The sequence below is a fragment of the Cherax quadricarinatus genome, chromosome 17 (assembly GCF_038502225.1).
Source record: "Cherax quadricarinatus isolate ZL_2023a chromosome 17, ASM3850222v1, whole genome shotgun sequence".
NCBI classification, from domain to species: domain Eukaryota; kingdom Metazoa; phylum Arthropoda; class Malacostraca; order Decapoda; family Parastacidae; genus Cherax; species Cherax quadricarinatus.
The window spans coordinates 20,615,535-20,628,895 of NC_091308.1; the positions used below are offsets into that span (position 1 = coordinate 20,615,535).

Here is a 13,361-nt window from a genome sequence, read left to right on the forward strand (position 1 = left end):
CAAAAAGTAACTGTCAATTCCCATTTTGTATTTGATTCCCCATAATTTAATCCCACCCCTCTCCCAAACACCCTAGCATTTACTTCTTCTACAACCCCATCTATAAATATATTAAACGACCATGGTGACATTACACATCCCTGTCTAAGACCTGTCTTAACATGAGCCTCACTGTCCTCATAAAAACTCTTTACAGCATTAAGTAACTTACCACCTATTCCATATACTTGCAACATCTGCCACATTGCTCCCCTATCCACTCCATCATATGCCTTTTCTAAATCCATAAATGCAATAAAAACTTCCCTACCTTTATCTAAATACTCTTCACATATATGCTTCAATGTAAACACTTGATGTACACATCCCCTACCCACTCGAAAACCTCCTTGCTCATCTGCAATCCCATATTATCTTACCTCTAATTCTTTCAATAATACACACACACACACACTCCCTGCATGCCTGCTACACTTCACGCTTAAATTCCATGGTGTTTCTCACTTTCTTTATCACAGGAACTTTACTAGGAACTTTCTTTGGAGCCATGATTACTTATTATTATTATAATGAAAAAGAAGTGCTAAGCCACAAGGGCTATACAGCGCTGCCATGATTACTTATTTCGTAGTTGCACCGCAAAAAAACCCACAAAACACACTGGACAACAAGCAAAATGTTTGGATGTATGAGCAGAAGCTTCCTCACGCACTGAAAGATACAGCCAAACTGACGCGCAAGTGGCCCCGGCCGGTGGATGGATGTGTCCGAAACAGCCGATCACTGAAATAATGGCCAATCACCGGGAGCCAAAAAACCAGGCGATCACCGAGTTGGCCGATAACAGGAATGGCCAATAACCAAGGGGCCACTGTACACTACTGTATAAACATTTAAAAATATACCGGAAATATTGTAAATGGTGCAAAGGTGACATTAAATCAATGTCAAAGATGGTTGACACAAACTCATTACCATTAAAGTATGCTCCTCACTTGACAACGAGTTCGTTAGTCTTAGGAACAGAACTCCGTCGTTAAGTGAGGAGAGGAAAATGATAGCATGGATATTGAGAACCTTCAAAACTAGTAATGCCAAGACCATGACAATTCTCTTCAAATTGCTTGTTGTCTCTAGGCTGGAATACTGCTGGACACTAACGGCCCTTTCAAAACAGGCGAAATTGCAGAACCAGATAATGTACAGAGTACTTTCACGACTTGTAAAAGTACGATAAAGCCCCTAAATTACTGGGAATGATTAAGTCCCTTGATCTGTACTCCCTGGAATGCAGGCAAGAAAGATACATGATAATATACTCTTGGAAAATCCTAGAGGGACTAGTCCCAAATTTGCATATGAAAATCACTCCCTATGAAAGCGAAAGACTGGGCAGGGGATGCAACATCCCCCAATGAAAAGCAGGGGCACCACGAGTGCGCTAAGAGAGAACACAATAAGTGTCTGGGGCCCAAGACTGTTTAACTACTTCCCAGCATACATAAAGGGGGAATACAAATAGACCCCTGGCTGTCTTCAAGAAGGCACTGGACAGGCACCTAAAGTCAGTACCTGACTGGCTGGGCTGTGGTTCATACATCAGTTTACATGCAGCCAGCAGTAACAGCCTGGTTGATCAGGCTCTGATCCACCACGAGGCCTGGTCACAGACTGGGCCATGAGGGAGTTGATCCCTGAAACCCTCTTCAGGTATATTCCAGGTAGATTAAAACTATTTTTATTATGGGATTATTATTGATTAAGAATCAGGACTTACAAATTACAAAAGGAAAAAAGTATTTATTAATATATATTATCACAGGTATGCTTTCTGACACTACTTTAGGACAGAATCTGCTGTAGAATATTTTTTTGATCTTTAAAAAATCCACTCAGAGTTACACATGAGAAGTTGTATTTCCTGAAATTAGCCACCTTTGTTATAATCCAATACTAAATCTTGCATGTACTTCTATGTCACTGCTCAAAAGATGTTTTCATTTAGAAAATCTGTTATGTTCCACAAAAAAGAATAGGCAAAAATTATAGGATATACCATTAGCTTCTAATATCCACCACCTACTACAATATGGCAAATCTTTTAATTAAATAAATTTCATATTTAGTATGCAGTATTGCACAGAGTGGTGTACCTCTACCTTACATTGGCTTCCCTTTTAAAATAAAAATATGTATGAATCTTACTGAAGCACACCCCAGTAATATTTTACAAGTTATAAACAATATATGTTATTTTTGAATTTTAGGTAAGTATATTTTGTTTATCAATTATGTAAGAAATATTACAACAAGTGCACTCATATAGATTATTACACTGCCTTTATTATTTATTATTCCTGGAAAAGTTACATATTACTATTATTATTCAAGGGTAATCCAGGGCAAATACATATTGAAAAAGATCTACTTTATTTCTTATTTGGTAACTGAAACAATGTTCAAAATTTATTTGTCAGCTGCAAAAGTTATGCAGCAATTAAGAAATTTTTGCTCTATAGGAAAAGATGATTTAGGAAAAAATCAGACATCAAGTAATTTGAGAAAGAGCTTCAGCCCAATGTTCATCTTTCACGTCTTCTGTAAGTTGGTAACAGCCTCGCTTCAACCTCACCAAGTCTCCCCATAACATAGTGATGCCACAACTAGGGCAAGAACCTTCTAAGGGCAATATTGTTCCAGGCAGCTCTCTCTGCAGCATGTGGCTTGCAAGGCATCTGATGTGGGCAATCAGTGGGCATGATGATGACAGACATCTGGGAAGTTAAAAAAGTATGATTTTTCACATAATTTTGCATTTAACTATATAACTAATCCTAATTTTACAATTAGTTTTCCTAAGAAATTCCCTTCATAAGGATATTAATGTTTGCAATTAATAAATATATACAGTAGGGCCCCACCTACATGGCAGATTAGGTTCCAGGCTACTCACAGAAAGCAGACATTGCCAGAAAGCAGAATGCCATATTTTCAAATATAAATGTATATAAATGCCAGATAACAAGTTTACACTAATATATATTAAGTTAGCAATAGAACTAGGCATTAAAAACAATAAAAAGTAAAATACACACACACACAGTACACTCATTACTTACCGTAAAACATTTGTGGCCTTAATGTGGGGTGTGAGGTGAGTAGTATTTGTAGGAAGTCAGGTGTGGGAGGTATGGTAGCCCTTTTGGCCACCTCACCCACACGTAATATACAGTGGACCCTCGCCTAACTAACGCATCGCATAACGTTAAATCTGCCTAGCGATACATTTTAATGCAAAAATTTTGCCTCGGCTAGCACTAAAAAACTCGCTCAACGCGATTCGTTCGAAACTCATCCACGTGCGGCCTGAGCCCGCCTCACTTGTTCCGTGGGTGCCAGTGTTTACAAGCCAGCCACCGCGGTCGCTTCCAAGCATACAATCGGAACATTTCATATTATCACAGCCTTTGTTGTTAGGTAAGACACATATGCAACAGTTAGGTATCTTTATTATGAAATGTTTCGCCTACACAGTAGGCTTCTTCAGTCAAGTACAGAAAAGTTGATAGAAGCAGAAGATACTTGAAGACGATGTAATCAGTCCATCACCCTTAAAGTTTTGAGGTGGTCAGTCCCTCAGTCTGGAGAAGAGCATTGTTCCATAGTATGAAACAATATTATGATACAGTATGAAATATTATGATATAGTATGATATAGTATGAAACAGTATGAAACAGTATGAAACAATATTGTTTCATACTATGGAACAATGCTCTTCTCCAGACTGAGGGACTGACCACCTCAAAACTTTAAGGGTGATGGACTGATTACATCGTCTTCAAGTATCTTCTGCTTCTATCAACTTTTCTGTACTTGACTGAAGAAGCCTACTGTGTAGGCGAAACGTTTCATAATAAAGATACCTAACTGTTGCATATGTGTCTTACCTAACAACCTGTCGGTATTTTATACCATTTTAATGTTCAATCACAGCCTTTTTAGTGATTGCACCTGCAAAATAAGTCACCATGGGTGCCAAGAAAGCTTCTAGTGCCAACCCTACAGCAAAAAGGGTGAGAATTACTATGGATATGAAGAAAGAGATCACTGCTTAGTATGAAAGTGGAGTGCATGTCTCCAAGCTGGCCAGGCTGTACACAAAACCCCAATCAACCATCGCTACTATTGTGGCCAAGAAAACGGCAATCAAGGAAGCTGTTCTTGCCAAAGGTGCAACTTTGTTTTTGAAACAGAGATCACAAGTGATAGAAGATGTTGAGAGACTGTTATTGGTGTGGATAAACGAAAAACAGATAGCAGGAGATAGCATCTCTCAAGCGATCATATATGAAAAGGGTAGGAAGTTGCATGACAATTTAATTAGAAAAATGCCTGCAACTAGTGGTGATGTGAGTGAATTTAAGGCCAGCAAAGGTTGGTTTGAGAGATTTAAGAACTGTAGTGGCATACATAGTGTGATAAGGCATGGTGAGGCTGTCAGTTCGGACCGCAAAGCGGTCCGAACTGACAAGGAGTACATAGACAGTGAAGGACTGAAACCTGAACATGTGTTTAATTGTGACAAAACAGGCCTGTTTTGGAAGAAAATGCCAAACAGGACCTACATTACTCAGGAGGAAAAGGCACTCCCAGGACATAAGCCTATGAAAGACAGGCTTACTCTGTTGATGTGTGCCAATGCTAGTGGTGATTGCAAAGTGAAGCCTTTGTTGGTGTATCACTCTGAAACTCCCAGAGTGTTCAGGAAAAACAATGTCCTCAAGGCTAATTTGTGTGCTGTGGAGGGCAAACAGTAAGGCATGGGTCACTAGGGACTTTTTCTATGACTGGTTACACCATGCATTTGCCCCCACTGTGAAAAATTACCTAATTGAAAAGAAATTAGACCTTAAGTGCCTCCTGGTATTAGACAATGGTCCTGGTCATCCTTCAGACGTGGCAGAGCGACTTTCTGCGGAAATGAGCTTCATTAAGGTCAAGTTTTTGCCTCCTAATACCACTCCTCTCCTGCAGCCCATGGACCAGCAGTTCATTTCCAACTTCAAGAAACTGTACACAAAAGCTATGTTTGAAAGGTGCTTTGTAGTGACCTCAAACTCAATTGACTCTAAGAGAGTTTTGGAGAGATCACTTTAGCATCCTCAATTGTGTAAACATTATAGGTAAGGCTTGGGAGGAAGTGACTAAGAGGACCTTGAACTCTGCTTGGAAGAAACTGTGGCCAGAATGTGTAGACAAAAGGGATTTTGAAGGGTTTGAGGCTAACCCTGGGAATCCTATGCCAGTTGAGGAAGCCATTGTGGCATTGGGGAAGTCCTTGGGGTTGGAGGTTAGTGGGGAGGATGTGGAAGAGTTGGCAGAGGAGGACAATGAAGAACTAACCACTGATGAGCTGTTAGATCATCTTCAACAGCAAGAGGCCACACCTGAGGAAACTGCTTCAGAGGAGGGGATAGAGAAATTGAAGAAGTTGCCTACTTCAAAGATTAAGGAAATGTATGCAATGTGGCTTAAAGTGCAAACCTTTTTTGATGAAAATTACCCTCACACAGCTATTGCAAGCTGTGCTGGTGACTATTACACTGACAATGTTGTAAAACACTTTAGGAATGTCATAAAGGAACGGGAGGTACAGGCCTCTATGGACATATATGTTGTGCGACAGAGGTCCAGTGACTCTCAAGCTGGTCTTAGTGGCATTAAAAGAAGAAGGGAAGTAACCCCGGAAAAGGACTTGTCACCTCAAGTCCTAATAGAAGGGGATTCCCCTTCTAAACATTAACACCATCCACAGTCTCCCCTCCTCCCATCCCATCAATCATCACTAGATCTTCAATAAAGGTAAGTGTCATGTAACTGTGCATGTCTTCTTCAGTTTGTGTGTATTAAAATTAATATTTCATGTGGTAAAAATTTTTTTTTGTTCATACTTTGGGGTGTCAGGAATGGATTAATTTGATTTCCATTATTTCTTATGGGGAAAATTAATTTGCCTAACGATAATTTTGCCTAACATTGGACTCTCAGGAGCGGATTAATAGCGTTAGGCGAGGGTCCACTGTACTACGACATTTAAAGCGCCCTACAGCGTTAAATTGCATATACAGTACGCTCATTACTTTCCTTAAAATATTTGTAATCTTAATGTAGGGTGAGAAGTGAGTAAACGAGATACAACAAATAAACAAGAGAGAGAACGAGTAAATGAGAGAGGGCAGAGACCCGGAATCTGTAAACAAGCTGACGAACACATTTGGTTATGGTTGATACACATTCATTTCCATGTTTGTGAAGCTTATACCATAATACAAACACCTTACATTGTGTACAGGTTGTCTCTATGTTGTCATGTAACACACTATTTTTAGAAGGAATGACGCTTTGAGTGAAGGCATACGAAAGGAATAATTTTCTAGTTACCCCAGTAATACTACCGTGCACGCATTTTCTTTGGTGTTTATATATTACGTAGAGTGTTTATTATATAATTTTGAAAAATGTCATAGATTGAATAATGAAAATGTCAATATTAATGTAATATATGACACTTAATGCACCTCAAGTGATTATTATTGCGTAATATTATCATTACTAATATAGCGTCTTCAAGACTAATAAGACACTCTTAGTGATTTTAATGTGTACCTGCATGCCAGCACAGTGTGTAAGTTTATTTAGGTAGAGGTACACATAAGTATAATTATCAGAGTACAGTGGACCCCCGACATACGATGTTAATTCGTTCCAGAAGGCTGTTCAGGTGCCGTTACGGAACGAATTTGCTCCCATAAGGAATATTGTAAATTAGATTAGTCTGTTTCAGACCCCCAAAAATACACTTACAAAAGCACTTACAAAAATACACTTACATAATTGTTCGAGTTGGGAGCTGATCATAAGTCGGGGATCCACTGTATATATAAAATATCTTTGCAAAGACTGATTATGTATGAATGATGGTGAAAGTGTTGAATGATTTAAGTTTTTCTTTCTTCTTGGGTCACCCTGCCTCGTTGGGAAACAGCCAATGCATTAAAAATATACACCTACCATCCGACTTACTACCCGCTGACATACGACCACTCGACTTACGACCGTGTTTTTTTGTGTTGTACACAGTGTTTATCCTAAACCTTACAGTATAAAATACAGTACTAACAGCATAAAAAGTAAAGTAAAAAATGAAATACCAAAATAAAGCAATAAAATAAAGTCATTACAAAAATGTGATGTTGATATTCATTAGTAAAGTTCGACTTACGTCCATTTTGACTTATGACCGGTTGGTCAGAACCAAGCTCGGTTGTAAGTCGGATGGTAGGTGTATGTATATGTGTGTGTGTGTATATATATATATATATATATATATATATATATATATATATATATATATATATATATATATATATATGTGTGTGATGGTGAAAGTTTTTTATTTTCAGGCCACCCTGCCTTGGTGGGAATCGGCCAGTGTGATAATAGAAAAATAATAATATATATATATATATATATATATATATATATATATATATATATATATATATATATATATATATATATATATATATTATATATATCTATATATATAAATAAATATATATTATATATTTTTTTATTGTTTTTTATTAACTGGCTGATTCCCACCAAGGCAGGGTGGCCCGAAAAAGAAAAACTTTCACCATCATTCACTCCATCACTGTCTTGCCAGAAGGGTGCTTTACACTACAGTTTTTAAACTGCAACATTAACACCCCTCCTTCAGAGTGCAGGCACTGTACTTCCCATCTCCAGGACTCAAGTCCGGCCTGCCGGTTTCCCTGAATCCCTTCATGAATGTTACTTTGCTCACACTCCAACAGCACGTCAAGTATTAAAAACCATTTGTCTCCATTCACTCCTATCAAACACGCTCACGCATGCCCGCTGGAAGTCCAAGCCCCTCGCACACAAAACCTCCTTTACCCCCTCCCTCCAACCTTTCCTAGGCCGACCCCTATCCGGCCTTCCTTCCACTACAGACTGATACACTCTTGAAGTCATTCTGTTTCGCTCCATTCTCTCTACATGTCCGAACCACCTCAACAACCCTTCCTCAGCCCTCTGGACAACAGTTTTGATAATCCCGCACCTCCTCCTAACTTCCAAACTACGAATTCTCTGCATTATATTCACACCATGCATTGCCCTCAGACATGACATCTTCACTGCCTCCAGCCTTCTCCTCGCTGCAACATTCATCACCCATGCTTCATACCCATATAAGAGCGTTGGTAAAACTATACTCTCATACATTCCCCTCTTTGCCTCCAAGGACAAAGTTCTTTGTCTCCACAGACTCCTAAGTGCACTGCTCACCCTTTTCCCCTCATCAATTTTATGATTCACCTCATCTTTCATAGACCCATCCACTGACATGTCCACTCCCAAATATCTGAATACATTCACCTCCTCCATACTCTCTCCCTCCAATCTGATATCCAATCTTTCATCACCTAATCTTTTTATCCTCATAACCTTACTCTTTCCTGTATTCACTTTTAATTTTCTTCTTTTGCATACCCTACCAAATTCATCCACCAACCTCTGCAACTTCTCTTCAGAATCTCCCAAGAGCACAGTGTCATCAGCAAAGAGCAACTGTGACAACTCCCACTTTATGTGTGATTCTTTATCTTTTAACTCCACGCCTCTTGCCAAGACCCTTGCATTTACTTCTCTTACAACCCCATCTATAAATATATTTAACAACCATGGTGACATCACACATCCTTGTCTAAGGCCTACTTTTTCTGGGAAATAATTTCCCTCTTTCCTACATACTCTAACTTGAGCCTCACTATCCTCGTAAAAACTCTTCACTGCTTTCAGTAACCTTCCTCCTACACCATACACCTGCAACATCTGCCACATTGCCCCCCTATCCACCCTGTCATACGCCTTTTCCAAATCCATAAATGCCACAAAAACATCTTTGGCCTTATCTAAATACTGTTCACTTATATGTTTAACTGTAAACACCTGGTCCACACACCCCCTACCTTTCCTAAAGCCTCCGTGTTCATCTGCTATCCTATTCTCCATCTTACTCTTAATTCTTTCAATAATAACTCTACCATACACTTTACCAGGTATACTCAACAGACCTATCCCCCTATAATTTTTGCACTCTCTTTTGTCCCCTTTGCCTTTATACAAAGGAACTATGCATGCTCTCTGCCAATCCCTAGGTACCTTACCCTCTTCCATACATTTATTAAATAATTGCACCAACCACTCCAAAACTATATCCCCACCTGCTTTCAACATTTCTATCTTTATCCCATCAATCCCGGCTGCCTTACCCCCTTTCATTTTACCTACTGCCTCACGAACTTCCCCCACACTCACAACTGGCTCTTCCTCACTCCTACAAGATGTTATTCCTCCTTGCCCTATACACGAAATCACAGCTTCCCTATCTTCATCAACATTTAACAATTCCTCAAAATATTCCTTCCATCTTCCCAATACCATTTAATAACTCTCCTCTCCTATTTTTAACTGACAAATCCATTTATTCTCTAGGCTTCCTCAACTTGTTAATCTCACTCCAAAACTTTTTCTTATTTTCAACAAAATTTGTTGATAACATCTCACCCACTCTCTCATTTGCTCTTTTTACATTGCTTCACCACTCTCTTAACCTCTCTCTTTTTCTCCATATACTCTTCCCTCCTTGCATCACTTCTACTTTGTAAAAACTTCTCATATGCTAACTTTTTCTCCCTTACTACTCTCTTTACATCATCATTCCACCAATCGCTCCTCTTCCCTCCCGCACCCACTTTCCTGTAACCACAAACTTCTGCTGAACACTCTAACACTACATTTTTAAACCTACCCCATACCTCTTCGACCCCATTGCCTATGCTCTCATTAGCCCATCTATCCTCCAATAGCTGTTTATATCTTACCCTAACTGCCTCCTCTTTTAGTTTATAAACCTTCACCTCTCTCTTCCCTGATGCTTCTATTCTCCTTGTATCCCATCTACCTTTTACTCTCAGTGTAGCTACAGCTAAAAATGAGATCTGATATATCTGTGGCCTCTCTATAAACATGTACATCCTGAAGTCTACTCAACAGTCTTTTATCTACCAATACATAATCCAACAAACTACTGTCATTTTGCCCTACATCATATCTTGTATACTTATTTATCCTCTTTTTCTTAAAATATGTATTACCTATAACTACACCCCTTTCTATACAAAGTTCAATCAAAGGGCTCCCATTATCATTTACACCTGGCACCCCAAACTTACCTACCACACCCTCTCTAAAAGTTTCTCTTACTTTAGCATTCAGGTCCTCTACCACAATTACTCTCTCACTTGGTTCAAAGGTTCCTATACATTCACTTAACATCTCCCAAAATCTCTCTCTCTCCTCAACATTCCTCTCTTCTCCAGGTGCATACACGCTTATTATGACCCACTTTTCGCATCCAACCTTTCCTTTAATCCACATAATCCTTGAATTTACACATTCATATTCTTTTCTCCTTCCATAACTGATCCTTCAACATTACTGCTACCCATTCCTTAGCTTTAACTCTCTCAGATACTCCAGATTTAATCCCATTTATTTCCCCCACACCGAAACTCCCCTACCCCCTTCAGCTTTGTTTCGCTTAGGGCCAGGACATCCAACTACTTTTCATTTATAACATCAGCAATCATCTGTTTCTTGTGATCTGCACTACATCCATGCACATTCAAGCATCCCAGTTTTATAAAGTTTTTCTTCTCTTTTATAGTAAATGTCTACAGGAGAAGGGGGTTACTAGCCCATCGCTCCCGGCATTTTAGTCACCTCATACGACACGCATGGCTTACAGAGGAAAGATTCTTTTCCACTTCCCCATGGACAATATAAGAAATAAAGAACAAGAGCTATTTAGAAAAAGGAGAAAAACCTAGATGTATGTATATATATATGCATGTGCGTGTCTGTGAAGTGTGACCAAAGTGTAAGTAGGAGTAGCAAGATATCCCTGTTATCTAGCGTGTTTATGAGACAGAAAAAGAAACCAGCAATCCTACCATCATGCAAAACAGTTACAGGTTTCTGTTTCAGTCATCTGGCAGGACGGTAGTACTTCCCTGGGTGGTTGCTGTCTACCAACCTACTACCACCTATATATTTTATATATATATATATATATATATATATATATATATATATATATATATATATATATATATATATATATATATTTTCTTTCTTTTTTGGGTCACCCTGCCTCGGTGGGAGACGGCCGACTTGTTGAAAAAAAAGAAAAAAAAAAAAAAATATATATATATATATATTCTTTCAAATTTAGTAATATATACAGGAGAAGGGGTTACTAGCCCCTTGCTCCCGGCATTTTAGTCGCCTCTTACGACACGCATGGCTTACGAAGGAAGAATTCTGTTCCACTTCCCCATGGAGAAACTTTCGTTTTTCCTTCTGGGCCACCCCGCCTCGGTGGGATATGGCTGGTGTGTTGAAAGAAATATATATATATATATATATATATATATATATATATATATATATATATATATATATATAAATATATATATAAAAACACACACACACACACACACACACACACACACACACACACACACACACACACACACACACACACACACACACACACACACACACACACACACACCTACCATCCGACTTACGACCGAGTTCGGTTCCGAGAAACCAGTCGTAAGTCGAAATGGTCGTAAGTCGAACTTTACTACTGAATATCAACAAAACATTTTTGTAATGACTTTATTTTATTGTTTTATTTTGTTATTTCATGTTTTACTTTACTTTTTATGTTGTTAGTACTGTATTTTATACTGTAAGGTTTAGGATAAACACTGTGTACAACACAAATAGTTGTTTATTTCCCAGAAATTTGGCATAAAAAACACGGTCGTAAGTCGAGTGGTCGTAAGTCGAGCAAGTCGTAAGTCGGATGGTAGGTGTACTCACCTATTTGTGGTTGCAGGGGTCGAGTCATAGCTCCTGGCCCCGCCTCTTCACTGATTGCTACTAGGTCCTCTCTCTCCCTGCTCCATGAGCTGTATCATACCTTGCCTTAAAACTATGTATGGTTCCTGACTCCACTACTTCACTTTCTAGGCTATTCTACGGCTTGACTACTCTATGACTGAAGAAATACTTCCTAACATCCCTTTGATTCATCTGAGTCTTCAACTTCCAATTGTGACCTCTTGTGTCTGTGTCCGATCTCTGGAACATCCTGTCTTTGTCCACTTTGTCTATTCCGCGCAGTATTTTATATTTCGTTATCATGTCTCCCCTGACCCTCCTGGCCTCCAGTGTCGTCAGGCTGATTTCCCTCAACCTTTCTTCATAGGACAATCCCCGTAGCTCTGGGACTAGTCTTGTTGCAAACCTTTGCACTTTCTCTAATTTCTTGACATGCTTGACTAGGTGTGGATTCCAAACTGGTGCTGCATACTCCAGTATGGGCCTGACGTAAATGGTATACAGAGTCTTGAACGACTCCTTACTGAGGTATCGGAACGCTATCCGTAGGTTTGCCAGGCGCCCGTATGCTGCAGCAGTTATCTGATTGATGTGCGCCTCAGGAGATATGCTCGGTGTTATACTCACCCCCAGATCTTTTTCCTTGAGTGAGGTTTGCAGACTTTGGCCATCTAAACTATATTGTATCTGCAGTCTTCTTTGCCCTTCCCCAATCTTCATGACTTTGCATTTGGCGGGGTTAAACTCAAGGAGCCAGTTGCTGGACCAGGCTTGTAGCCTGTCCAGGTCTCTTTGTAGTCCTGCCTGATCCTCATCCGATTTGATTCTTCTCATTAACTTCACATCGTCCGCAAACAAGGACACTTCTGAGTCTATCCCTTCCGTTATGTCATTCACATATACCAAGAACAGCGCAGGTCCTAGGACTGACCCCTGTGGAACCCCGCTTGTCACAGGCACCCACTTTGACACCTCGTCACGCACCATGACTCGTTGTTGCCTCCCTGTAAGGTATTCTCTTATCCATTGCAGTGCCTTTCCTGTTATGTGTGCCTGATCCTCTAGCTTTTGCAGTAACCTTTTGTGAGGAACTGTGTCGAAGGCCTTCTTGCAGTCCAAAAAAATGCAGTCGATCCACCCCTCTCTCTCTTGTCTTACTTCTGTCACCTTGTCATAAAACTAATAGGTTTGTGACACAGGATTTTCCCTCCCTGAAACCATGCTGGTTGTCAATTATACACTTGTTTCTTTCCAGGTGCTCCACCACTCTCCTCCTGATGATCTTCTCCATGAC

The 13,361-nt window shown here is 39.5% G+C and overlaps 1 protein-coding gene across 4 annotated transcripts in view; it reads right to left on the reverse strand.

Annotated features, from left to right (window-relative positions):
- Positions 1-2,413: 2,413 nt before the first annotated feature.
- The window catches only part of slx1 (Nuclease slx1), a 46,359-nt gene continuing 35,411 nt past the window's right edge, over positions 2,414-13,361 (reverse strand). For all 4 annotated transcript variants that reach the window (XM_070085837.1, XM_070085834.1, XM_070085835.1 and 1 more), the window contains exon 6: positions 2,414-2,774. In XM_070085837.1, coding sequence (XP_069941938.1) covers positions 2,549-2,774 — 226 coding nt within the window. In that variant the 3' untranslated portion in view covers positions 2,414-2,548. The remainder of the gene's footprint in view (positions 2,775-13,361) is intronic.